The sequence below is a fragment of the Gossypium raimondii genome, chromosome 10 (assembly GCF_025698545.1).
Source record: "Gossypium raimondii isolate GPD5lz chromosome 10, ASM2569854v1, whole genome shotgun sequence".
NCBI classification, from domain to species: domain Eukaryota; kingdom Viridiplantae; phylum Streptophyta; class Magnoliopsida; order Malvales; family Malvaceae; genus Gossypium; species Gossypium raimondii.
In genome coordinates this window covers 953,207-980,283 of record NC_068574.1, presented here as the reverse complement: position 1 = coordinate 980,283, position 27,077 = coordinate 953,207, and the positions used below count along the sequence as shown (strand labels likewise).

The following is a 27,077-nucleotide window of genomic DNA, read 5'->3' as shown; positions in this document are numbered from 1 at the left end:
CGATTTACAAGCACGTGCATTTATTATATGAACAATTTAGATCTGATGTGCTAAACGAATGTCACTCTAATTTATCATCAACTCTCTATTCATTGGTAAGTATACTCCTAAATTACATATCACCCCATTATTTTATTTAGGGTTAATTTCATCAAAATGCTTTTAAATTATGGTCCAAATGTTAAATTGATTCAAAACTTTAAAATATTCTAATTGAGTACTTTAAGTATCGGAATCAATCAATTAAGTAAATCATTACCATTAACTTAAGCGTTAAATGTCATCTCAAACATGACATAAAGTATATAAAAACACACAATTTAAATTATAAACACGTGTACTTATTAAATGAACAATTTGAATCATAGGTGCTTTCATGTTGAAACACGTACAAATTATATTTACAAAGAATGTATTTTTATATTTTTATAAAAATTACTTGACGAAGTTTGATCTTAAAATATCATCTTAACCAATTCAACTAAAATTGTATTTAAATTTGATGTAAATTTTATAAATATATTTTTAGTATTAAAATTTATAAATAATTATTTTTCAACTACAATTTAGTATTAATAAAGGAATTATTAGTATCATTATCCAAAATTTAGAATTTTGTTATTGTCGTTTACCTCTAAAATTTCCTCCAACCACCTGGCGGGGGTGCTTTCCACGCTATTCATTACAGCGCGTGAACATGCACTTTCTTCTGCTTCGTTCTTATTTTATTTTACTTTATTTTTTAATTGCATATATTATTTGTTTTTTTTGTTTGTTTGTTTTTTTTTTTTTTTACAGTTTCGTGCCAGTGTTGGGTGTCTTCTAAATTCTCACCATAAATCTGATTGTAAAGTCGGAGATGAAATGAAAGACAAAATGAAATCTGATTGTAAAGTCGGAGATGAAATGAAAGACAAAATGAAGTCGAAATTCACATGAAATGAAAAAAAAATGGCTTCTCGTTGTCTTCTCAAAATGCTATATAGTATAAATACATAGCTTCCCCTTATAGGCCTCCTTATGTTCGAGTCTCTTCTCTAATGGACTCTAATTAACATATTTAACCTCCCTCTTTTCTGGGTTTTTTCTTCTTTTTTTTCTCTTTGATTGGATTTTAATTTTTAATTTTTTTGGTTTTTGATTTTGGTATTTTGGATAGTATTTTATTGTTTTCATGGCGAAGGGACGGCGGTTGACCACCAGCAGAAGCGAACGGTTTCTAGGAAGTTACAGTTACGGTCACAGTCATGGGGATGCCGTCACAGGCGAATCGGAACTTGGGGAAGAAGATGTATGGTCGATGGTTGATAACGTCACAGACCGAGATGACCGGAGAGAGTGGAGTCCACGCGCTGAGTCCGAGAGTAACGAAACCGCTAACTTCGACGTGAGAGGCGGCCGTCGTCGGATCCCGCGAGGTGACGCTGGTCACGTTGGCGGGCTTTCCTTGGCTTTCGATGATTCTTCATCGGCGAAACCTAGGATCGTACACCAGTACCGTGGCCATGAAAACGTGGCGGCGGCGACGGAGGATTCGCCACGTGGACGGAATATGGCCACGTCAGCGCCGTTGAACGTGCCTGACTGGAGTAAGATTTATAGGTCCGACTCGGTGGAGGAGTCGATGCATGACTCGGATGATGATGATGATGGTGAGTCGGATATGATGCCGCCACACGAGTACTTGGCGCGTAAGAAATCGGATGGGGCTTCGGTTTTTGAAGGTGTGGGTCGGACCCTCAAAGGCCGGGATATGAGACGGGTCAGGGATGCAGTATGGAACCAAACCGGGTTCTATGGTTAAAAGGTTAACCAATTTGTTAGCCACTTGGACCAGAAAAAAAGAGAGGCTAAACCAACTTAATTATTACATAATAATATATATTTTTTAACTTGAGCAATGATTCGACTGAGTCGACACAGTAGAGTTAACTCAGCTTCCGAGTGAGCTCAAGCAAGCAGGATTTTGAATTTAGGGTCCTAAAAGAAATGAAGTGTGTTTACCTTCTTCCCTTTACAAATTAAGTTCATAAAAAAAAGTGCCAAAATTTTCCATTTAATGGGGCATTATGTTAGGATAACTCGAATATAGAATCAAGTCAAGTTAGACTTTTAAAACAAAAAGCAAACGTAGTTTCTCTATTTACAATATCCGACTTTGCTTAAAAAGGTATCGAAATCTTATAAATATTAGTACAATCACTGATAAGGTACCATTTATTCGAATTTGACTTGATTTTGAAATTTTTAAATTGAAAACCACCCATTACCATTTTAGCAATTTTCAATTAAGAATGGAAAAAATAAAATTCAAAACTTGGTTTAAATTGTTCATAGATAGTTTTGGAGTTAGCTCCATTTAATAAAGGTCAAAATATGTTGTCATTAGCTGTATTTAAGTACATTTTGACTTAAAATTGTAGTTTAATCATTGGGATCGTTAATATTTTATATCAAAATTTGTTTATTATCAAATACGCTTATTATGTTCTTGATAATTTGACAGCATGGGTGCATTGATGATAAATTAATAGTGTGAATAATTGAACTAAAAATTTTAAATAAGAAAATGAGAATTTTTGTAAGTATGAAAATAAATCTCAAACTTCATCAAATGACAGGGACTTACGGCATGATTTGACCTTTAATAAATAGTATGTTTGAAAATTGGCTGTGGATTTAGTAAAATAATGTAAATGTTGATGAATTTTTAAAATATTCGAATATATAAATCATAGAGAATCTTAGGTAAAAATATTATGGAGCCTCCGTAATAGAAGTTAGATTATATTCTCTCCATTTAACTCAAAATATGATAAATTAATTATTGTATGTTGAATCAAACAGCAAATTAGCCCTTTTTATTAAAAAAAACCCCATCCATTTCTACTATCAAAAACTAGCGTTACTAACGGAATAACCAAATAGTTATACCACATTCATTCCCCTATTTGTAATGTAAAACAATAACACCAACCACTACTTCAACTAAATGTAGGCAATTTATTCATACTTTATATAACAAATAAAATAAAATAAAAATACCAAATTTATGTGTAAGTGAAAAAAAAAAGGAAGGAATAAAAACATGGTAAAAAACTGGACAAAAAGTGGGTCCAAAGTCCCAACCAAAATTGCTTTTGATGGAAGGTGATGGGTGGAGAAAAAATGGGGTCAAGATATAACCCAAAATACACAACAAAGTCCATGAGAGAGAGAGCTTTGTATTGTAGCCAAAGTTGTGATGTGGGGACTTTGCCATTTTGCAAGAAAAAAGAATTGACATTATAAGTCCCTATTTGATGGGTCTTTCAATTTAAGCATCAAAATTTTGGTGACCATTCCTTCTTTCTTTCTTTTCCATCCCTCCATTCATTTCCTTTTATTTCTTTTATTTTTCAATGAAGATTTTATTAAAGCAATAAATATATGCCGTTTGGGATATTTTTGAGGTCCCATGGTTTTTGGTAGCATTGGTTATTATTGGTTTAAGTTCATTTGTTCTTAGATTCCCATTCTTTTGATCCATCCAATTAAATAATGACTTTAGAAAGAAGAAAAAAAGAGAGCCAAAGATGAACAATATCTTTCTCTATTCTCCCAATTTCAGTCTCAATTTGTATATTTTTTTCAATGCCATTTTTTATTGGTTACTAAAATTTCGAATTTAATATATATTTTTTATCATTACAACTTTTTTTTTGAACAGTTCTGATTATATTTGTTCTTTTTTGACACAATGCCTAGAACTACCCATAGTCCCTCCCCGACTCTTAAATAGGAGGATAATGTGCTTCAGCGCACTAGAACTCACATCCTCCTGCATTGATAACAATACTCATATAAATCGAGTTAAAACCCAGTCGACTTATCATTACAAATTTGTGAAAAGAGAATGGGTTGTATTGGTATAAACAAATAACAATTTTGTCACTACAACTGTCATTTTATGAGCTTGAATGTGATTTATTGGTGTTCAAATATAGCAAGTTGAAAAGGAAATCCTTGAAATTTTGTAAGAATAAGAATTTGGGCTCACTCTATGACTTTTTTTGGGCTTGAAATTTATGCATCAATATAATAAAACCAATGGGTTACATTACATGTATCCATAGTGGCCATATCAAAAGCTAAATAGGTAAAAAAATGGGATTTTTCTTGAGTATCCATATATATTTTTGTAATTTATAGTTTTCATTTAAGACACTTCCTTTAGTGGTTTTAATTCCGCTTTGGTTAGAAAAATTCATCAACTTTTATCAAAGGTATGACATTGGAGTCTATGACATAGCTCTAGAGAAGATAATGATGATGCTGACAGTTTGACCAAAATGATCCATGATAAAAGAGAAGGACTACGGTTATTTAAGGACTCCCGTTGAGGGCCTGGCTTAATTTTATGTAATTAAATTGTTTCATTTTCTTTCCACTAAAAAAACTTATTTGTAACTCTGATTAAAAATTTTCATTTGACATTTAAATGATATAAGTTTAAAATTTATCATTTCTCATCCCTCTCTAATATTTGTATTTTTTATACAAGTGACCAAGGACATTACAATGGGAGATGGAGGGAAAGTGTTTACAAATATAGAGATCGAACCAACGGCGTGATTGACCGCTAATATTTGTAATGACAAACAATTAGAAATAGTAATTTTTTAAGTAGAATTGAGAGAAAAACACATAAATATAGGATTAATTGTACGAGACATTCTTAAACTATGACTTGGATTTTAAATCGGCCCTTGAATTTAAAAAACATTGTAATTAGTTTCTCCAAGTACTAGTATCATAGCAATCATGCCATTCCATCATCCCAACCATTAACTTTGAGAATTAAATGCTTGATTAAATATAATGTCGAACATTTTCAAAACATGAGAATTAATTTGTAAACACACACCACACCTATTGCATAAACAATTTGAATTTAAATTGTCTATATGGTAGCCACACACATGTTTACAATTTGATCCACGTGTTTTAAATGTGTTCTGCATTAAGACGTTTAACACCTAAATTGGCGGCTAAACTTATTGAATGGCATGATTGATATAGTATTAATCCATTGAGATCTTAATTAGAACATTTTTAATGTTTAAGAACCAATTTAAAATATGGGAGATAGTTGGAACGCACTTGGTGTAACTAACTCATAATAATAATGATGATAATTATTTGACACAGTATCAATGAACTCCAAAAAAGACTCATGATAAAAGTACCATTGAAGCCCCTATACTATGAGTCAGATTATATTTTGCCCCATTTACTCAAAAGAGAGAAAAATTAGTCACCATACATTAGATTAAAGAACAAACTGGCCCTTTTTGATAAAATATTAATCCATTTCTTCTGTTAAAACTTGGTTCATGTACATTAATATAAGATACATGTGGCATGGTACTTTTACTGAATACTCAACTAAATGTCAAGTGTTCTCTCTTTTTTTTGTGTGTTTATGTTTGGGGTTCGTGACTGTCCACCTGTACTCTTTCTTTAGAATACAATGTATGTTCCTAGAACTAAAAAAAAAATTTCATTAACAGTGTAGACAATGACACAAAATCTGAGCTTTTTTGTTGATAAATTTTTTATAGGCCCTTGATGTTGGTCCTTTTTAGTGTATTTTTCTTTCTTTTTCAGGCTTGAAGTCCAGTACTAATGGGGTTGAACTAGGGTCCAAGCTCGACCCTAAGATACAATATAAGAAAAGCAATCCGAAGCCTAGTCCACATAAGCCCCATCCATGTTTGGATATGAGGCTTTGAAGGTATTTTGGGATAAATAAGATAAGGTCAATTAAGACTAAATTTATATATTTAAATTAAATTATTTTTATTTTATTAATGTAAATTATATATGTGTTGTATATTAAATTTTTTTTGAAATATATTTAAACTAGATTAACCGAATTTCTATAGAAAAAAAAATGTAATTTATATATTAAAAAAAAAAGAAAATCATGGATGAAATATAGAAATATTTTTTATTTAAAACATTTCCCAATTGAGCAAGTACATTACATAGTCCGTTTTAGGGATTGGCGACTTACCCGTTCCATGACTTTGGCACTGGACGTTCCAAAAATGGGTACTATCGGGTCAGGTGAATTCAATAATAGACGTCTGGTGGCATTCCAGCTTTCCTTCTCTTTTCAGGACATATCCGAAAGAGAATCCAGTACTTCTCGGTCGTGAATATCTGAATAAGGTGAACCGTCCTGCGGATACCTTTGCTTCGAAACAAAACAATTAGAATAGAATTAGGCTCGGCCAACTGGAATGTGTATTATCCATATATTATCCATATAGGGGATCCTCCAGTTGAGAAGATCCATCGACCTGAGAGGAAGAGAAAGGTCTATCTATTTTATTTAGTTATTCAGTTAAACCAATGATTCGTTATTGGAGCAAATAGCAACAACCATTTCATCCGACATGCGTATTTTTATTTTCCAATGGATTTACATCTTTCATTAATGGAAATTTTTGATGTAGCAGTAATAGCTCGTTGTTCATTGCTCAAGAATTCTTGTTTAGGCAGTTCATACCATCCATACATAGTGTTTTGATCTAAGATTTCAATTCTTCCATGTTTCAGCAGTAGCATATTGTTTCATGGAGCTAAGGTAAGGTCCAAAATATGGAAGAAACAGGTGTTTCCACAACTCTATCACCCAGTCAATTCCGTTCCACTTAATCCATATTTCATGACCACATATCTTTCCGGCTAAGTAATGAAAAACCTTTCTCCTCTTACATGAATCAAATTTTCATTTCATCCGAGAAAAACCATATTTTTCTTAACAATGTCTTTGTCATTTGATCCAATTGCCTTCCGTTAGATAGGAACATATTTGATAAATACTGATAAATCCTTTCATTATTGCTAAATAAATCGATCAATAATCAATTTGAAAATGAAAACAAAAAAGAGTCTTCTTTTTGTTTACTTTACTCTTTTCTTTTCATTAAACTTTCTATTTAATGATCCTATATAAATCTAGAGCGTTATCAATGTCATAATTTATGGGAACAACTAAATAAATAGAACAAAAAAAAATAACGGTAGGAATGGACATATCACAAAATTAGACTTTTTTATTCTTCCCTAATTTTTTGTTTGGCTTTTCGGAAAACAAAATACAAAAAATGGGCATTTTAGGTTATGGCGGACCAAATAATTATTGGGCCGAGCTAGATTTGAATCAACAGAGACATATTGCCAACGAATTTACATTCGTGCACCGTTAACCGCTTCGGGCATCGACCGTGAAGAATCAATTCTAGGTTTATTGATAATCCATGATCAACTTCCTTTCAGAGTACCCTACCCTAGGGAAGTTGAATCCTGCTGCCTCCTTGAAAGAGAGGTGTCTTGAACCGCTAGACGATGGGGGCATACTTGCTCGATCACGACCATACTATGCTCATAGTATGAGCGCTTTTTGAAATTGTCAATATAATGGAATGACTAGAGCCAAAGCTTTTTCCATCTTTTATGATTTTCCATTTTGATTCACGATTTATACTCAAGAAATCATTCATTTTAATCGCCACTCTATTCAATATAGAAATAAATTAGATAAATTCAATCTATCATATAAATATTTATTAGAAATAAATAGATATTATAAAAAGAAACTAGATTATATTAATAATACAAAGTATAAGATCAATGATTGGTTTAACATAAACATAAAAAAGGGAGTTAACCTTCATTTTTTCCACTTTCATTCATTGATTCACTCATTATTACGGCGAGACAGGCATGTTTCTATCTCACATTAAGCCGGTAAATTAACAAAGAGTAAATCGAGAATTTTTGGAAGAGGCAGCAAAAAGTTATCGAAAATTATGCGTGTTTTTTTTTCTAAAAATTGGGTACGGTGGACAAAGCAAATCCCTTCATCACATGTTTCGATAAAATAGATTGGATCTATATTGAATTGCTAAGGTAGAAACATCGTTGTTATTGCAATAACTATAAGAATATACATATTTTTTTCCTAATTTAACCGTAATATTTTTTTCCTCTTACGATTAGATTTTTTTTATTGTTCTGCTTTTAATTAGGTCATGATATCGCCTTCCTTTAATTTTTATTTGGGTATAATAATTTATTTGATCCTCCAATTTTATAAAAAATTAACCTTTTATTTAATTTTTCGTTTCTTTTAGCTCTTAAACATGTATTATTTATCAAATCACCTCAAAATTGAATTAAAGTTAATAAATTGTTAACTTTTACTACCGTGGCATATACGTGAATTACTATGTAGATGCCATGTTAGCAATTAATTAACCTTTTAAAATTTAAAATTCAAAATTCAAAAAATATTTGTAAGAAATTAAAATTATTAAAATTGTCAAACATTTTATAAAAATTATATTTTTAATATTTTTACTCGCAACATGTCATAATTTCTAGTCATTTATTGTGGCAAAAAAAAGGTACATATCAATGGGAAAACAACTTTTAACATGGAAGTAATTGAATATATACTCTGTGTTTACTTTACAGTTAATAAAAATTAATATTTTAAAAATTTTGTAATTGTCTATTTTAATATTTTTATTTTAAAATTTGAACTCTTATTTTTTTATAATTTCGTATAGTTAATCAACGTTTAATTTTATTAATTACATATTTGAAAGAAGTAAATTATACAAATAGTTACTCAATTCTGAAAATTTATAAATTTATAAATTAATTATTAATGAATTTCTTATCGAATTATGAAAAGTTAAAAATGGTCACTTAACTATTTAATTTAAATTTTTTGATTTTCCAATTATATTAGATTTTAGGTCTTTTCATTTTGACTTCTACGTTAGTCAAATAGTGATAAAAATAAATTTAAATAGTTAAATAATTATTTTATAATTTTTTATAATTATATGACATTATTAATAATTAAATGACCATTTTATAATTTTTTATGATTACGCTACAAAAGAAATACTAGCTTGCCCCGAAAAAAATTCGTTAGTTTACATTTTCTTTTCCTTTTATGGTTTTCCAAAATAAAAGGAAAAGCCCATCAAGGCCTAGGCTTTGCCTAAACTGGGTTTTTTTAATAGAAAAATCCTATATTTTTTGTGCAAAGCTTTAACCTTTACTTCCCAACTTTATTCTATTCATAAATTTCCGAAGAAACCCAATTTCCAAAAATTCCCAAAGTTTATTCCTTTCTTTGAAAAGATGGGTTGTTTTAGCAGCAAACATAAACCGTCGGATCCTCCTTCAATGCCAACAACACAACCAAAACAAGTTCAAACCCAGGAAGTATCAATGCCTCAAACAAGACAGCCCCAACAAGTTCAAACCCAGAAAGTATCAGTGCCTGAAGCTCAAGTTCCACAAACAAGGCAACCCCAAGCAGTGTCTGTCCCTTTGAAGCCTTCAGCAGCAAGCACAAGGCCAATTCAAACAATGGAAGATACAGTATTAGGGAAGCCATTGGAAGACATTAAGCAATACTACAAGCTTGGGAAAGAACTTGGTAGAGGTCAGTTTGGGATAACTTATTTGTGTACTGAAAATTCAACTGGTAACACTTATGCTTGTAAATCGATATTGAAGAGGAAGTTGAGGAGTAAACAAGATAGGGAAGATATAAAAAAGGAAGTTCAAATCATGCAGCATTTGTCTGGTCAACCATGTATTGTGGAATTTAGGGGTGCTTATGAGGATAGGCAATCTGTTCATCTTGTAATGGAGCTTTGTGCTGGGGGTGAGCTTTTTGATAGGATTATTGCTGAAGGACATTACTCTGAGAGAGCTGCAGCAGGTATTTTTAAGTCGGTGGTGAATGTGGTTCATATTTGTCATTTCATGGGAGTGATCCACCGTGATCTTAAGCCTGAGAATTTCTTGCTGTCTAGTAAGGATGCTGGAGCTATGTTGAAGGCCACTGATTTTGGCTTGTCTGTCTTCATTGAAGAAGGTTCAATTTCCAATTTTCCCTATGTTTTATAATAGTGTTTTTTAATGAATTGGTTTACTTATTTGATTCTTGGAATGTGCATGTAGCTAATTGAAAATTTTGATGATTTGCCATAGCTACCACCATATGTCCTTTCTTATGTATGCTGTATATGATTTGTGATCTTAAATTCAAAAGTCTTACTGTTTTGTTGCTTAATTTGGGGTGTTTGAACACTTAAATTTCAGATGCACAAATTGGTATGAAAGTAAATGGTAGAAGTACCATGGAGCTCCTCATATTAGAAGTCGGATTGCTTTTTGCCCCACTTTAGTAAAAAATTGGGCAAATTACTCCCTGTATGTTAGATCAAAGAGCAATTTTATCTTTCTGTTAAAGTTCCATCCATTTCTACTGTTTAAAATTGATCCCTGAATGTCGGCATAAGGTACATGTGATACAATGTAAATAAAAAATTTTAACAGGAAGGACTATTTTGCTCTTTGATCTAACATAGAGGGACTAATTTGCCCTTTTTTTGAGTAAAAGGGGCAAAATGCAATCTGACTCCTAGTATAAGGGTGTCCATGATACTTTTACCGAAAGTAAATTGACATCATTGGAAGTTGGCATAATACTCATTAAGGTGCAATGATCACTAAAGTTCCCCTTCACCTTTTGATACCGTTCTGTTTTGTGATTGATTCAAATGATATTTTTGCTGCAAATGTACTAACCATTTTTATTTTCTTCCCAGGGAAGAGATATCGTGATATAGTAGGTAGTGCATACTATGTTGCTCCTGAAATTCTACGACGTAGTTATGGAAAGGAAGTTGACATATGGAGTGCAGGCATTATTTTGTATATTCTACTTAGTGGTGTCCCTCCATTTTGGGCTGGTAATAGGAAAAATATCAAGTGTTTGCTACTTCTACATGTTCTAGAAATTGATACATTTGCTGAAACTGTATTGCAGAAACCGAGAAAGGAATATTTGATGCCATTAGTGAAGGAAAACTAGATTTTGAAAGTCAGCCATGGCCTTCAATTTCTGAAACTGCCAAAGATCTAGTGAGAAAGATGCTAACAAAGGACCCGAAAAAGCGGCTCACTTCTGCACAAGTTCTTGGTCTGTATTCCTTTTTAGTTATTGATTATAGTTCTTGGAGATATATTATTGTGTCTAGTTTGATGGTCTGACTTTACTCAGAAATTCAATTTTTATGAAGGTTTCTTATAAAACTTCAATCCGCTCGTATGACAGTATGCGACCCTTCTGGCTTTCCTTGTTTGTCAATTGATTAAGATAGGTTCAAATTATATTCTAATATTATGTTAGCCTTCTTCAGTTTCGATGTTTTTGATTAACATATATTACTGGTATGGTTAGAGCATCCTTGGATGAGAGAAGATGGTGAAGCATCAGACAAGCCAATAGGTAGCGCGGTTCTCTCTAGATTGAAGCAGTTTAGGGCAATGAATAAGTTGAAGAAGCTTGCGTTGAAGGTATGATATCAATTTGCATTGAAGTGGCTTCTTATTTGATAACTCTAAGCATGACCTTTTATGCAGCACGCTTGTATTCTTACAACAGATATCCTGAAATTCTTTAGACCTATTAATTGTTCTTCTTTCTGTCTTCAATTAATAATGTTGGTTTATCGGAAATACCCTATAGGTTATCGCAGAAAATCTATCTGAAGAAGAGATTAAAGGTCTTAAAGTAATGTTCACAAACATGGACACAGACAAGAGTGGCACAATCACCTATGAAGAACTGAAGACAGGTTTGGCTCGTCTTGGATCAAAGCTCTCCGAAGCTGAAGTAAAGCAATTAATGGAAGCTGTAAGTATTTATCTACCTCACAACTATTGCAGTTGCTCATTTTGTTTGTAGTTTATTATTGCTTCCATCTTACACTCAAATGGTCTTCTTGGAATTACGTACAATACATTTCAGGCTGACGTAGATGGAAATGGAACTATAGACTATATTGAATTCATCTCAGCTACAATGAATAGATACAGACTCGATAGAGATGAGCTCCTATACAAAGCATTCCAGTATTTTGATAAAGATAACAGTGGGTGAGTACCAAGTTTTCGTCTTTTCGTTATTGTAGCTGCATCCTTCTACTGACCTAATGCTAAACTGCCCGCATTCGACATTGAACTGATATGCCAAAGAACTTATGAAAAATTTTCTTGTTAAATGTTGAAAATATACGTGTGAGCACTACCTGAATGATCTGTTATTCTCAGGTATATCTGCCATAAAATTTTCTTGTTAAATGTTGAAAGTTTTTCTGGTTCTTCTCTTAGATGCTCGATAATCGTTAAGAAGATTTGAAGGAGCTAAAACTTGACAGATTTCCAGGACAAATTCATAGACTGCCGCTTGTTTGATGTTAATTTCATCCCTACATATATTATTCCTCACAGGTACATTACAAAGGACGAACTAGAGACTGCTATGAAGGAGTATGGAATGGGTGATGAAGCCAGCATCAGGGCTGTAATCTCTGAAGTGGATACCGATAATGTAAGTTTGCAAATCAAACTTTTAAAACATTTTATAACATGTTTACATTACTGGTACTAACACTATTTGAATTCAACAGGACGGGAGAATTAACTACGAGGAGTTTTGCACAATGATGAGAGGTGGAACACAACAAACTGAAAAAGCTTTTTTAGATACTATTAACAGTTCCATTACCTAGCAACAACTGAGTCACTGAAGACTAAAGCGATTTAACAGTGTTAGCCGGCATAGAGCACTCATGGCGGAAGGTATGGGTTGGATATGGACTCATAGTCCAGGATAAGTTCCTTTTGGGTCCTTAGCTAATAGCTATCCTGGTTCTAGAAGTGGGCACTTTGTGAATTTGAGGGTATAAACTAGAATTGATTTAAGTTGCAGTACTGCTTGTGTATATCTATTTTCTGGAATAAATTGCCGATCAGTTTTCAAGTTCAACTAATTTTTCAACCTTTAAGGCGATTCTTTTTATCTTAATGAAATCGCTTACAACTCTATTATGTTCTTTTCTCTCGTTATTCTTGCGTAATCTCTCAATATTGCTGCAGTTTGAATCTTGTCTGCAGCTGGTTTTGTCAATTGATAAATTTTATTTCTGATGAACCGACAACTTCATGGTAACCGATAAGATTTCAGGGGTAAAAGTATCATGGACGCTCTTGTACTAAGATTCAGATTACATTTTACCCATTCTTCTAAAAAAAAAAGGGCAAATTAGTCTTTGAACGTTAGACCAAAGAGTAATTTGGTATTTGTTAAAAATTTCATCCATTTTGCTGTTAAAAGTTAGTCCCTGTACGTCAGCCTAAGGTGTACGTGACATGTCACATGTCACTATTTGGTGTTTTTGTTAACCATGCCAGTTTTTAATAGTATAAATGGGTGGAATATTTAATAAAAGGGACCAATTTGCTCTTTGATCTAATGTACAGAGACTAGTTTGGTGATTTTGTCAGTCAAATGAGTTTTAATAATAGAAATGAATGAAATTTTTCATAGAAAGAACCAATTTGCTCTTTGATCTAATGTAATAGGGATTAGTTTGTCCATTTTTTTAGTAGAGGGGGGCAAAATGCAATCTGACACATAGTATAAGGGCTTTCATGATATTTTTACCATCAACTGTTTGTTTGCTTTAGTTTCATGTTTGAGTACATGACAGACATTGATGGAAAACTGTTGTTCAATCTTGTATATGTTGAAGTTACTTGCCAGGCATTGTAAGTTCTCAGAGCCCCCATTTCTTTAATGAAAACAAAAACATAAAACACAAGGTATCCAAGGATTGAATATCATAAAATATGGTAAGAGGCAAACTTATGAAACACACTTCACTAGACAAAACAAATTGCATCTTACACAACCCAAGGGCCACTTGCAATTTTCTTTAGCTACAAAAGTTAATATTTTACTCATTTTTAACCATAAAAAAAGGCCAGTGAATTAAAGGTGTATTCATCATTATTATAGAATCCTTTCTTCTTAAGCAGCACATTTTATTTTTTTACACAACCCTAAGAAGAATATCTTAACAATTCTTATATTATCCTTGCTGGCTTGTCCTCTTTTTCAATATCTGGCCTTAACCCTTGCTGGTAGAAATACTACTTTGTCCATTGCAGAAGCATTCCAGATTGTGTTGTGTATTAAGATCAGACAAGGGCTGATCGGTCTACTTCATCATGAACTAAAATAATCATGGGGTTTCATGTTTGTTTAAAAAAGTGGGGTTTAGTTTAAAATTAGAATGATGGTATCCAAGGTTTAAGCGTCATATTCCCCTGACAGGAACTGCATTAGAGACAACCATTTAAGTTAACCTTTCCACGTGAGTTTGTTTTTCTATATTATATTTTGTAACCCCCTCCATTAAGCAAATTACATGCACGTGTGCACACATTTTCTTTATGCCTAGGAAAATGAAGTGCTTCCCGGTTCCCTAGTCAAGACAGATAGTAAATTTCCTTCTTTTTCTATTACAGTAATCACAAACTTATATAATGAACTCATGGTCAGTCATTTTTCATTTATGTATTCATAATTAGGGTAAATTTTTTTATATTATGACCTTCAAGTAAGCCTTCACCAGTTCAATGCAGTTACCATATTAATCAATTTATATTGAAAGGTGTGCTTATATATATGAATGAAGTTTTCATACATTTTGGAATCAATATCATAGCAAGATAAGTGGATTCAAATGTTGTTTATATTTTGAGAGGTGATCTACCCTATATGAAGACAATGTTCTTCAAGCTATATGCACATAAACATAAAGCGAATCCAGTCCACTTATCAAATTCCTACAATGGAAGACAAGTGATCTATGGTTAGATTTCTTGATATACATAAACCAGGAAAATATATATAGTTTCTGAGATCTGATCATTTCCAACTGTGGTGGGTCAGGTTGGTAGCCATTAACATTCTCCCACTACTTTTGATCTTTGTCCTCTTTTAGAAGTGGGTAAACTCTTTTATATATATATATATATATATTCATTCTAGCTGTATAATTTACATTTCTATATCATTTTTTTTGTTCTATATGCATATAATCCAATGCCTTGGATGCTTAACAATGGGGGTACAGCCTTACCACTATATAACGAGACAATACAACTTTGTTAAACTAAAACTTGCTGTCAAATGAACAACGAAATGATAATCTAATAAACTTAGGGACTCTAAGATAGAAACATAAATGATAATCTTTTGTAGTTTTGAGATTAAAAAGAAAAATAAAAAAGAGAAAGGAAAAAAAGGAAGTGGACATATAGAAAGAGATGCACGTGGGGTTGTATGCCACACTGCTCACCATTCTCTTTTAAATTCTTTTTTACAAAACCTCTTATGAATCTCTCTCTTTTCCTATAAAGATCAGCTCATTGCCTTCTTCTTACTTCTTATAGGTTCTTTCATTAACTTTTTCTTTGTTTTTATAAGTAAACAAGTTGATTGTTTTCAACTTTGAAAGCTTTTTGACTCAGTGTTTAAGTGAAACATTCCTTGTTTTCTTCCTTTTGATATAGAAAAAAGTTGGTCTTTCTTCATGTTGATTTAAACTATCTTAATTTTTTTATTATTTGAAAACCTCCTTTGTGATCTGGGTTTTCCGTTTCATTATTGATCCTTGCATTAAACTTCATGGACAGTATGTTTACTTTTTTGTTTTGAAGCTTTTATCTGAGGTTTTCCTAGGGAGGTACTTTTGATCAATGGTGGAAATGAAACTTCAACCTTGTGCTAGCTTGGTTAATGCTTCAACAATGTGTGCAATAGAGAAAGGGATGAAAGGTGAGAGCAGTACCGTAAATTTCATAGCAGAGATTGCAGCCGAGTTGCAAAGAGAACGAGCGAAAAATGCAGAGCTTATGGAGAGAATATCATCACTTGAAGCTCAAATACAAGAAAGGGATAAGGAATCTCTTATAACAAATGAACAAGTATTGCTTCACCAATCCATTTTGATTTGTTTTTTATTGTCCTATTGATTTTGAGCTCAATTCTATGCTTCATTTTTCCAAATAAAAATGCATATTTCCTTTTACCTTTGATGTGCTCTGGCTATTATGCATTGTTTAAGGCCTCTTAATATTGTCTATTTGTAATAGGATGAACATTAGTTTTGATAAAATAATCCATTTAGCAGAGCTTCGGTGACATTTAAGTCGTATATTTTTGGATTAATTTATATCTTACTGCCTTAATCAAGTTATTGGTCTTTGATAAATGGTCCAATGGAGTTCTCCGTTGAAATTTCCGGTAATGGTCCAATGGTACATGGTATACTTTTGACTGCTTAATGAGTGTCTTGTGTTATTTCACAGGTTAGCTGTCTTGATACCGCGGAACGAAGCTTCAAAAGACAGAAAATTGAAAGTGCTAGTCATAGAAGCGGAGATGGAAATGGTATCGAAAGTGAAACGGCTTCCAAGTCAAGAAATGGGACGCCAAACATGCCTCGTGTGGATGAAAACCAGGAAGACCAGTTAGTTAATTGGATGAGCATGGACGAGACACACTTTTCACGTTTTGATAAACTTAAAGACGGTGACATCGCGGGATATCACGAGGATATGGATGAGAGTGATGATGAAGATGAATATTACGAAGAGGATGATTCCAACATCGGGTATAAAGATAAAGAAAATGAAGAGAATCTAATAAGTACTTGTGAAGAAGAACTTCATGAGGAAGGTGATGGCCATGGAATGCCTATATTGAGTCTCCAAAGTTGTCCCGGTGGTACGAGTGAGCTTACTTTTGCTAACACGAGCAAGTTAATGAAAGAAAATCAAGAAAAGGACTATACATTACGGGATATACAAGTACCTTTAAACCCAAGCAATCTGAAGTATGAGCCTTGTCAAATGGTATTATCTGGGAAGACATCAAAAAAACCTCCGAAAGTTCCTTTCTGTCCGAAAGAAATAAAGAAAATACTAGAATCGGATGTGCTTTTATTGAAAAACGCACAGTCGCACACCATAAGGAAGATCATCGTTTTTGCATCCCTCGGCATAAGGCATGGATGTGAAGATATGTACGAGCTCGACTTTAATCACTTCAGAATTTTAAGGAAGGGGGATCCATATGTATCTCCAAGTAACCCGGGTGTAAGCAGCCTAGTTTTCTAATGTTTGTCGATTGTCTTTGCTTTGCTTGTTGGTATTGGAGCTAATAGTTTAATGGTTGCTTTCACTGGTATATATTGTTACAGGAGCATGTCTTATACGAAAATCCTGGCATCCAGAGGAAGGTTTTCTATCCAAATCGACAGAATCCAACACTATGCCCTGTTCAAATACTCGAGGAAGAGAAGGCTATGCGACCATCTGATCCTAGTTGTCCATCGTGCCTGTTTTTGTGCATCAAGTATGGTGGAAGAACAAGAAATCTGCCTCAAAATGAGTGAGTACCGACTACTGAGTATTGACATTTTGAACGGGTTTATATTGACACCCCCATACTTTTATAGAGCTTGTACCTCATCGGCCTAATGATCTAGCAACATTTTTCGGGCTGAACTTTTTCCAGATATGTCAGGCAACAAATGGGAAGAAATAAACTCAAGTCTTTCGGACCTATCATGTGCCGAATGGCAATGCTCGTCCATATTCGTAGTGGGAGCTTCTTCTTCAAGGCCTTGGGCATCACACTACTTTTCATGGCCGGTTTTCCTGACGACATTGTTCAAAGAGAAACGAAATATCGGAACCTAGACTTGCTGCAAAAATATTATAGGTAAGAACCGGATTAGGTTGCACTTTGCCACCATTATGATGTCTCGGTTTAGCAGTTAATATTCGAAACCTTCGTATTGTAGGACCGACAAGGATGCCGAAGGTGAAGAGTTGTTTCTTTCACATTCGGTAGCTTCCAACATTGTAAGATCGTGATTCCCGAATTTCCTGAAAGCCTCGTATTATGTTTTGTTTATAGTCATGCTAATTATTTTGCTTTTTCAGCAGGCTAGTCCTAGCTCTCAGCCATTGAAGACAACCTCAACAAAAACCAAAGGAAAAAGGCATACAAACTCCAACAACAAATCTCTCACTTTGCCGAAAGCCTCGTATCACCAATCGGCACCGTCGAGTTCAACACACCCTGCTCAATTCGGTCTAATGGGCTACACATCAATTCAAACTCACGCAATGGCAACATTTCAAACCACACCATCCCAGGCTCGACCCAATACTACGAAGAGTCTTGGTAACAATATCTCCTACCATAACCAAACCCCGTATCACTTGTTTCCACCGCAACCTGCGAATAGTTTCATGCCTATGGTATTTTGGCCTCCACCAAATGTGTTCCCTCCCGGTCCTTATCCTCCTACATACAGTTATCGGTCCTTTCCGACGAATGCGAATTATGTCTCTGTCCATCCACAGCCTTATTATAATCACCCTTCATCCAGTTGTTTTACTCCAAAGATAACAGAAGGCAATAATGGGAAGAATGTTTCAGCATCCTCGGAACCTGATAGCAACTCGAATAGCAGTTCGAGTAGTACGGAAGAACCGAAAGAGGCATTAGCTAGCTGCAGATAGTGGATCAAGTATCATGCATATACAAATTTTCTTGTATCATTCATTTGATGAATAGATTACCAAAATTTGCATCAAACAATCATTTATCATAATTTGGGGGACTTCTCTGAAATACACACATATGTAGCCTTGTATAGTAGAGGTGGTAATTCGGACGGCAGATTTGAATAGTATTTTGATTTAAATGTTAAAGTTACTATCAGTTACAAATTTAGAGTGGATGCGGATAGATATCTCCATCTAATATTCATTATTCAATTTTTATTGCTTCTTTAGATAATGGATTTGGACATTTGAATTCGCACTAAATTTGTAGATTTAGATTTAGATATATGATAGATTTTGAAAAGATTGATTTTACATTTTAGCGCACTTCGGATATGAAATTTGGTGGATTTAGATATCAAACGAATAATAATGTCTAATCCGAATTTGAATAGTAACACTTAAATAATTTACTAATAAGAAATCTAATTTTAATAGATTTGGAAATTTAAATTTGGATAATTAGAAAATGCACAAACTGGAAATGAGTAATGATGAAGTTCTAGGAAAATTTTAGTTGATATTTAAGTAAATCTTAATTTTCATTTTGGTTTTCTACTACATTCAATTTTAGGATTTAGTCACTATAATATAAATAAGATTGAATTATTGTTTTGGTCTTTATATTACATTTAATTTGAATTATTTGAGTTTAATTTTAATATTTAATTTGGTATTTAAATTTTTATTTTTTCTTAAACTAAATCTCATTTATTTTAGTAGAGCACACATATCAAATATTTATTGAGCCACATAATGCAATTTAATTTTAATATCAAATTAAATATTTAAACTAAACTCAGGTGGTAAATAGTACATTAACCAAAAAGGAGAAAGCAAAAGGGGCCAGCATTAACAAATTGTGAAGAAAACGACGTCGTTAACTGGATCTATTCCTCGGATGAGAGAGTTACACATGTTTCCATCTTTCGCGCCCTACATACCCAAATTCCCTTTCGCAAAGCCGTCTCAAATCGCCGGTACGACCACGATTCTCCTCTTTTCCTTTTTTTTTCATTATATTTTAATTATTTGTTCTTATTTTCCATGTTTTAAAATGTTTCCATAGAACATTTCGCGGTTTTTAATCTCTCAAACTAATTAATTTTCTCTAGTTCCTTCCGGTTTTTTTTCCATGATTTATGTACAATGCAGTGAAATTAGGATTCAAAATTGATATATATTTGATCTTGAACAATAAATTATTAGGTCAAAGCTTTCACTTTGTTGATTTTCCACACACAATCATCCAATTTAGTGAATGATATTTGCAGTTAGTGTTGAAATCTTTAGTTGACACCGATGATTAAAAAAATTGATATTGGTTTATTGCTATACAATAGAATCATCTTTTTCCAGATTAATGTTGATGATGATCATGGGACGTGGCTTTTTAACTCTAGATTTGGGGTAATTGTTCATTGCAGTTTTTGGTTTTAAGTGTAGTCGAAGGCGTATTGATTTATAGATGCATGGATACTTTAGGTAATGCTGTTATGGAGTATTGATTTTTAATCCTATGTACGGTTTTAGGTAACTGCTGTTTATAGAGGAAATTGGAGATTATAAGGATTGGTTGTTGCCATTAAATCAGTCATTCAAAATGTCTTCATGTGAGAATGTGCAAACTAGTGAAGTTGGGGGCCAAGATCATCAAAATAATGCTCCTGTTGTTAGTGTTGGTTGCTTGAGACCTGATGATGGTGTGGAGGAGGAGGCTGAGGAAGAAGTGGAGGATGGTGAGGATGAGGAAGAAGATGTAGATTTCAATCCCTTTTTGAAGGAAACACCTTCTCTGGAGGCTTCTTCTAGTTTGAGCTCTGAAATTGAGGGTTTAGATGGTGATACTGTTGATAGTAGAGAAAATGTTAATGTTACTCCAGATGTCAATTCATCAAAGATTAATACTATGTTGCAAAACTCCGATGTTGGAGATTCTGAGCACTGTGACGAGGAAATTGTGATGCGGAGTACTTCCTCCCATGAATTGCAAAATAACGTTCCCCAGAAAAATTACAAGAGGGAAGCTGGATCTAGTTCTCAATTGGAAAGAGAAAAGGAAAGTCAGTTAAGCAATGTAAAGAATAGTATGGTTGGAGACTCGAGTAATGCTACACATTCCCAGAAGATAATAATGTATTTGATTGATGATGAAGATGATGCTATCTGCAGGCGTACTAGGGCTCGTTATTCACTTGCCAGTTTCACTCTTGATGAACTTGAGGCCTTTCTTCAGGAAACAGATGATGAGGATGATGTTCAAAATGTTGACGATGAAGAGGAGTATAGGAAATTTCTTGCTGCTGTTTTGCAAGGTGGAGATGGCGATCACCAGTCAACTCAGGAAAATGAAAATGTTGATGATGAAGATGAGGACAATGATGCAGATTTTGAAGTAGAACTTGAGGAGGCACTTGAGAGTGATTATGATGAACCTACATTGGAAAAGACACAGGCAGAGGAAAATCAAAGAGCTGGACGACGTCCAGAAACAAGGCAGAACAGACGGCAAAAAGCCTCTGCTCAGTATGAAAGAAAGCTTTTAGAGCAGACTAAGAGGCCATTGCGCCCCCTCTTACCAATCTTGCCTAATGAACAAATTACACCCATACCTACTCTTAATGGGAAAACTTGGATGCCTGAGATTTATAAGAATTGTGTAGCTTCTGCAGCAGTAGATGGTTTCATCAATGGGTTCACTCCATATCAAATAGGCCAGTTGCATTGCTTGATACATGAGCATGTGCAACTTCTTATTCAAATATTTTCTCTTTGTGTGCTTGACCATTCTCGGCAGCACATTGCATCTCAAATTCAGGGTTTGATTCTCGAGATGCTTCAAAAACGAGATGAAGCGATAGCTCATAAAAGAAAGCCATATCCTGATTCTTGCTTCAAGCCTCCATATGTCTCTTCGTCAGTGCCAAATGAGGTCCCCCTTTTGTGCCCCACAAAGAACACCTCTAAAACATCTACATCTAATGCTAATGGAGTCTGCTTTTCCCCAAATACACAGCTGCCTGATGCTCAAAATATTTCCAGTCCTGGAAGAAGATGTGAACATTCTGATGTGCAGTTGTACTCTTTCTGGGTGCCTTCTTTAAGCAGCCCAGTGTTATCCATTCTCGATGTTGCTCCATTCAATTTAGTTGGAAGATACATGGATGATGTATATTCTGGTATGCCTGATTCCTTTTTTGCTTGCTAGTTGCTATGCATGTCCTTGGGATTTGACAATTTACAATTAATTGACAGCTGTCCAGGAGCATCGACAACGTCACTTGGAGAGTAGTACTACACAATATGAAAAGGCACCCCTGTTCCCTCTTCCTTGTTCTCCATCTATGATGGAAGCTAATAATGAAGCATCAAGAAGCAGTTCTTCACCAGTTGGCTGTTTAGGGCCACCATCAGTCTGTCAGCCACCAGCTAAGAAGACATTGGCTGCTACACTTGTTGAGAAAACAAAAAAGCAGTCAGTTGCCTTAGTCCCTAAGGAAATTGCGAAGTTAGCACAGAGATTTTTTCCATTGTTCAATCCAGCATTATTTCCCCATAAGCCACCTCCTGTTGCAGTTGCAAATCGGGTTCTTTTCACTGATGCAGAGGATGAGTGAGTTGCATGCTTCCCTGTTCTTTTTTTGTTTGATTGTCTTGACTCATTGTTAAGCATACATGATCATGTGAAGTTTCATTTATTTAAACTATGAGAAACAAATCTTGTGAAGGTACATTTTTCTTATAATAAAAAATTTTATGTAGATTACTGGCATTGGGCTTAATGGAATATAATTCAGATTGGAAAGCAATTCAACAACGTTTTCTTCCTTGCAAATCTAAGCACCAGGTAACTTATATCCTCATCTTTAGTTGGAACAATATCTAAGTATTCTTGCTTATTAAACACTCAAGTTCTTATTTCATTTTATGCATTTACTTCCTTCAGATTTTTGTTAGGCAAAAAAATCGATGCTCATCCAAGGCGCCAGAAAATCCCATAAAGGTATCAACCCATCTTACACTAATCAAAGATGAGCATATTTGCCTTTCGATATGTGTTTGAGTTAGGTTTTATCTTCTAGTTTGTCAATGAATTTATTAGTTAATTATGATACTTCTCATCTTTTTCTTTTTCTTTTTCTTTATCTGCTTGCTTATATTCAAACTAAGCACCACGGTTCCTAAATATTTTAATTTTCATATTTTATAAAAATCCAGGTCACCTTTTTTTGCTCCATAAAGCATCTTGCTTTGTTCGATGGCTAAAAGAACTTTATAATTTTGGAATGTCTAATATGATTATTAGGTTATATTGCACTGAAAGAGGTGGTCTTTTGATTGAAATTTTCTTCTTGAAAAGTTACATCATAGGAGTTAACTTTGCATTATAGTTACTGGATTACTGACCTCTTTACTTTTATTTGGGAGGATATATAAGAAATATTTTGGTGCTTTGTTCAGGCAGTCCGGAGAATGAAAAACTCTCCTTTGAATGCAGAAGAGATACAAGGTATTCAGGAGGTAATGATTGTGTACTGCTTATGTCTGGTTCGTTTGATTATAATCTTGTAATTTGAAGCATGTCTTCAACATTCGCAGGGGCTCAAAGCATTTAAACTTGACTGGATGTCTGTCTGGAAATTTATAGTCCCACACAGGGATCCATCCTTGCTTCCCCGGCAGTGGCGCATAGCCCTTGGAACTCAGAAGTCATATAAACAAGATGCAGCCAAAAAAGAGAAGCGGCGACTCTATGAATCTGAACGACGAAAGCGTAAAGCTACCAATTCGACTAATTGGCAACATGCATCTGATAAAGAGGTTTGTTACTAAACTGAAGTTGGAAACATGTATTCCCATTTCTTCACATTTTCACCTGTTATTCCGTGTACCATGCATGATCTTTGAAGCATGATTGTTTACTCTGATATATGAAAGACTGTTAGAAAATCTAAATGTTCTCTAAATAGTTGTATCAAAGCATTGATGTCTATTACGATTGAGCTCAAAATAGCTTATCTCTTTATTGCTTGGCAAAGCTTGATCTTGAATCATCCAATTAATTGTATTACATTGCAGATTGGGATAACACTTTCAGACCATAAAGCAAAGATTCTAAAATGTTCAGAAAATTGTAATTAAAAATCCACCTGCATTTTGCAATATATGTTCATGTAATGTTCTTGTTTGTAGTTCATTTATTTACTTTATAAGATGATGCTTGCGTGAGGGTTCTTTTACAAGATGATTATTGAACTTCTCTTGACTGTAGGACTGTCAATATACTGGTGTAGAGAATTGCAGTGGAGATGATGACATGGATAATGCAGAGGAGTCTTATGTTCATGAGGGATTTTTAGCTGATTGGAGGCCGGGTATTTCCAAGCTCTTTTCATCTGAACATCCTTGCTCGATCATTGGAGACAAGAACCCACCTAATGATATGCTTACAGAAGAGGGTGCAAATGTCAGAGAACAATCAAGTAGATATATGTCTGCAGTCACTCGGCCCTTGAGTGGCCATAATCAGGGATCTGCACATGCGTTTAACCATTCTCAGCCGCCTTACACCTTTTCTCATTGTGCATCTAATGCATTGCAGCCAAAACACCCTGTTCCTAATATGATATTGAATACCACTAAACCTCAAATATATTTACGGCCATATCGATCTCGTAAATCCAACAATCTACGGGTAGTGAAATTGGCACCAGACTTGCCCCCAGTAAATCTACCACCATCTGTTCGTGTAATCTCAGAATCAGCTCTGAAATTCAATCAATGTGGAGCATACACCAAGGTTTCTGCAACTGGAAATCGCGTTGTTGATGCTGGAATAGTAAATACAGTTTCTCCATTTTCAGGTTTTACTAAGCCATTGGTGAATAAAAGTGATAAAAGCAATCCAATGGGAGATAATGTCACAAATTCCAACTCAGAAGAATCTGGGGTTGTCAAGGACAAAAGTGTTGCAAAAGAAAGTACTCGTACTGATCTTCAGATGCATCCGTTGCTGTTTCAGGCCCCTGAAGATGGACAAGTGCCATATTATCCACTGAATTGTGGAGCTGGTGCATCCAGTTCTTTCAGTTTGTTTTCCGGGAACCAGCCCCAACTAAACCTAAGTCTCTTTTACAATCCACAGCAAGCTAAGAAAATGAAGGAATCTGTTTCAGCATCCTATGGCATTGATTTCCACCCGCTCTTGCAAAGAACTGATGAAACAAATAATGAACTAATTACTTCGGGCTCTATTGCATCTCCATCTGTTGGTTTGGATGGCAAATCTGCTGCACCTAATCCTTCCAATGCTGTTCAAATGAGGCCAGTGGTCCATTACAGCCCATTTGCTGCTAGATCTAGGCCTTCTAGTCCAAATGAGAAAGCTAACGAACTAGACTTGGAGATCCATCTTAGTTCTTCATCTGCGAAAGAAAATGCTGCATTAAGTAGGGGTGTGACTCCACATCCTACAAACTCATCAGTTAGGTTACTAAATTCTCATAATGCAACAGAAACACAGGACACTTTCCATTCATCAGGCAACAAGTTTGTTTCTGGTGGCTGTGCATCTACCATATCAAGCAAAGTCATTGGAAGATACATTGACGATGGAAGTGACCAGTCTCATCCTGAGATTGTGATGGAACAGGAAGAGTTAAGTGACTCAGATGAAGATGTTGAAGAACATGTGGAGTTTGAGTGCGAAGAAATGGCTGATTCCGAAGGAGAAGGAGATTCAGGCTGTGAACAAGTATCGGAGATGCAAGATAAGGTGTCTCTCCTCTTTCTTCATGTTATATTCAAATGTTTCTGAAATAAGAACATAATTGCGTAGGTATTTAAGTGTAATAACTTATCTATGTTTTTACTTTTCGGAAACCCAAAAAGAATATCCTTCTTCTGTCGTTTGTTCTTTTCTGTAGCCCTTGTTCCTTGGTATTTTGTTAACAGTTTGCCTGTATGTTGTTTCTCAATTCCTACTTCATTGCTTTCTGTAGGATGCCCAAGGTTCCGTGACACGAGAAATTGTGATGGATGAAGATTGTAATGATCAACAATGGGAATTAAGCATCCATGGCTACAAGTCACAGAACAATGTTTGTGATCCTGAAAGCAGAAGCCCTTCTTTCTTGAAGACGGGTTCCACATGTCCAAAGAAGGATAAAAGCAGTTCCTGGTTGAGCTTAGATGCATCTGCATCAGGACGTACTTCACGTGCAAAACCTAAGAATGAAGCGAGTACAATCAGCAAATGCACTCCTACTAAAACTTCAGCTTCACATCGTACCACCAGACCTTCGAAGCAGGCAACACCAAGCACAAGAAAAGTTGCACTACAGGAGCATGCTGTAGATATGGCAGAACAACTCAGCTTGGGTCCTCTATCAGCTCCAACATCAAGGAAACCAAGAAAACGTACATGTCGGGCAAATAAAATCACAAATGTTGGTACGAGCTTAGGGAACTCAAAAAAAGATGCGAAAGACAGTGGTTAGTTAAAGTGACAGATTATTGCTGGTAATGGTGATTGAGTTGCTTATATTCCCCTGGCCGAGATTTTGTTTTTGTATGCTTGCTTCCGTGGCTGAAAAGAGAGCCCTCAGCAGAGATTTTGTATCTCCACTGCCTTCACTCTTGCTGTAAGTTGTAAGTAATTTTGCAATGGCATTGAAAGATCAAATGCCCAAAATTTTGTTTTGTATTTATTAGTTTGGCACACAAAAGGAAAATGCTCATTCTCTTTCACTTTGTAGAGTTTTTGAGTAATTATATCTTCTTGTACGGTTCCAGAATCCATTGGTCACCATGTCTTGCCCTCTAATCTAACAATGTGGGTGTCCTGAAAACCATCTCTTTCAGACACCTTAGAGATCATATCGGTTCAGTAAAGAACACGCTGAAGATTACCTAAGCCATAAAGCTTGTTGCTGCTGCTGCTAAAGTCAGGAGAGCTCAAGAAGCTGTGATCAACGACAGACCTTTCTCCGAGTCTCTCTAATGGAAGTTCTTTACAACATCAACGAACCACTCCGGAGTGAAGACATTGATGTTCCTCTCACAAATGTTAGGCCAGTCAAAAAGGTTGCCCTGGTCATTGTTGCTGGTGATTCGTGGTCTTTGTGGGGGTTTGGACAATACATTCCCCGATCACGTCCAAGAACATGTGTGAAGGGCGATTAATCCCTGTTATTAAAATGTAAGAATTTTTACCAAATGTACATTATGTACATTATAAATGTTCATACAAAATCTTGATACAAACTTGAAAGTTTAGGGTTAGAGTCTTGTACAAACCCTATTATGGTGACGTGAACCATAGGTAAACGACATCGTGGGTTGGTGTTCAACATCATTTTGATAGTAAAAAGATCTTTTCGGTCTCTTTCACCTTCGATATTAAGCAAATTGGTTTTAAAAAAATTGAAACAATTTCAAGTCCCGTCAATTTTAAAAGTAAGCAACTAAAGACAAATAATCACAATATTAATATTTTT

At 34.6% G+C, this 27,077-nt stretch overlaps 4 protein-coding genes across 10 annotated transcripts; all 4 read left to right on the top strand.

Annotated features, from left to right (window-relative positions):
- Window positions 1-844: 844 nt before the first annotated feature.
- Window positions 845-2,060, top strand: LOC105776094 (uncharacterized). The gene has a single exon (XM_012598569.2). It carries the CDS (start codon window positions 1,175-1,177, stop codon window positions 1,802-1,804), a length of 630 nt encoding a protein of 209 aa, XP_012454023.1. The 5' UTR covers window positions 845-1,174; the 3' UTR covers window positions 1,805-2,060.
- A 7,064-nt stretch (window positions 2,061-9,124) lies between these two features.
- On the top strand, window positions 9,125-12,975 carry LOC105776092 (calcium-dependent protein kinase 21). Of its 2 annotated transcripts, XM_012598568.2 has the most exons (9): window positions 9,668-9,799; window positions 9,894-9,955; window positions 10,692-10,835; window positions 10,913-11,065; window positions 11,327-11,442; window positions 11,615-11,782; window positions 11,897-12,024; window positions 12,379-12,478; window positions 12,558-12,975. In XM_012598568.2, exons 2-9 carry the CDS (start codon window positions 9,910-9,912, stop codon window positions 12,657-12,659), a joined length of 957 nt encoding a protein of 318 aa, XP_012454022.1. In that variant the 5' UTR covers window positions 9,668-9,799; window positions 9,894-9,909; the 3' UTR covers window positions 12,660-12,975. The 2 variants fall into 2 exon arrangements, with proteins under 2 accessions (XP_012454021.1, XP_012454022.1); XM_012598567.2 differs by having other exon boundaries at window positions 9,125-9,955.
- Window positions 12,976-15,538: 2,563 nt separating this feature from the next.
- On the top strand, window positions 15,539-18,790 carry LOC105776091 (uncharacterized). Of its 2 annotated transcripts, none has more exons than XM_012598566.2 (6): window positions 15,539-15,924; window positions 16,309-17,097; window positions 17,202-17,392; window positions 17,519-17,725; window positions 17,808-17,868; window positions 17,953-18,790. In XM_012598566.2, exons 1-6 carry the CDS (start codon window positions 15,697-15,699, stop codon window positions 18,532-18,534), a joined length of 2,058 nt encoding a protein of 685 aa, XP_012454020.1. In that variant the 5' UTR covers window positions 15,539-15,696; the 3' UTR covers window positions 18,535-18,790. The 2 variants fall into 2 exon arrangements, with proteins under 2 accessions (XP_012454020.1, XP_012454019.1); XM_012598565.2 differs by having other exon boundaries at window positions 15,540-15,924; window positions 17,950-18,790.
- Window positions 18,791-19,451: 661 nt separating this feature from the next.
- Window positions 19,452-26,963, top strand: LOC105776090 (uncharacterized). 5 transcript variants are annotated; one of them, XM_012598564.2, is made up of 9 exons: window positions 19,452-19,559; window positions 20,113-21,758; window positions 21,835-22,192; window positions 22,342-22,426; window positions 22,526-22,582; window positions 23,041-23,100; window positions 23,179-23,400; window positions 23,852-25,354; window positions 25,581-26,328. In XM_012598564.2, exons 2-9 carry the CDS (start codon window positions 20,183-20,185, stop codon window positions 26,076-26,078), a joined length of 4,359 nt encoding a protein of 1,452 aa, XP_012454018.1. In that variant the 5' UTR covers window positions 19,452-19,559; window positions 20,113-20,182; the 3' UTR covers window positions 26,079-26,328. The 5 variants fall into 5 exon arrangements, 3 of the variants coding, with proteins under 3 accessions (XP_012454018.1, XP_052478233.1, XP_052478232.1); XM_052622273.1 differs by having other exon boundaries at window positions 19,502-19,559; window positions 20,007-21,758; XR_001127854.2 differs by lacking the exon at window positions 19,452-19,559 and adding an exon at window positions 26,374-26,963 and having other exon boundaries at window positions 19,710-21,758; window positions 25,581-26,222.
- Window positions 26,964-27,077: the final 114 nt, after the last annotated feature.

Bases quoted from the DNA above. Each gene is read 5' to 3' on its own strand.
- LOC105776091 (XM_012598565.2), top strand. From the start codon at position 15,697: ATGGTGGAAATGAAACTTCAACCTTGTGCTAGCTTGGTTAATGCTTCA. The intron at 15,925-16,308 runs GTATTGCTTCAC...GTTATTTCACAG, and splicing joins CTCTTATAACAAATGAACAA to GTTAGCTGTCTTGATACCGC. The intron at 17,869-17,949 runs GTAAGATCGTGA...TTGCTTTTTCAG, and splicing joins ATTCGGTAGCTTCCAACATT to CAGGCTAGTCCTAGCTCTCA.
- LOC105776094 (XM_012598569.2), top strand. From the start codon at position 1,175: ATGGCGAAGGGACGGCGGTTGACCACCAGCAGAAGCGAACGGTTTCTA.
- LOC105776092 (XM_012598567.2), top strand. From the start codon at position 9,211: ATGGGTTGTTTTAGCAGCAAACATAAACCGTCGGATCCTCCTTCAATG. The intron at 9,956-10,691 runs GTTCAATTTCCA...TTTTCTTCCCAG, and splicing joins GTCTGTCTTCATTGAAGAAG to GGAAGAGATATCGTGATATA. The intron at 10,836-10,912 runs GTAATAGGAAAA...ACTGTATTGCAG, and splicing joins TGTCCCTCCATTTTGGGCTG to AAACCGAGAAAGGAATATTT.
- LOC105776090 (XM_012598564.2), top strand. From the start codon at position 20,183: ATGTCTTCATGTGAGAATGTGCAAACTAGTGAAGTTGGGGGCCAAGAT. The intron at 22,583-23,040 runs GTATCAACCCAT...TGCTTTGTTCAG, and splicing joins CGCCAGAAAATCCCATAAAG to GCAGTCCGGAGAATGAAAAA. The intron at 25,355-25,580 runs GTGTCTCTCCTC...TGCTTTCTGTAG, and splicing joins TATCGGAGATGCAAGATAAG to GATGCCCAAGGTTCCGTGAC.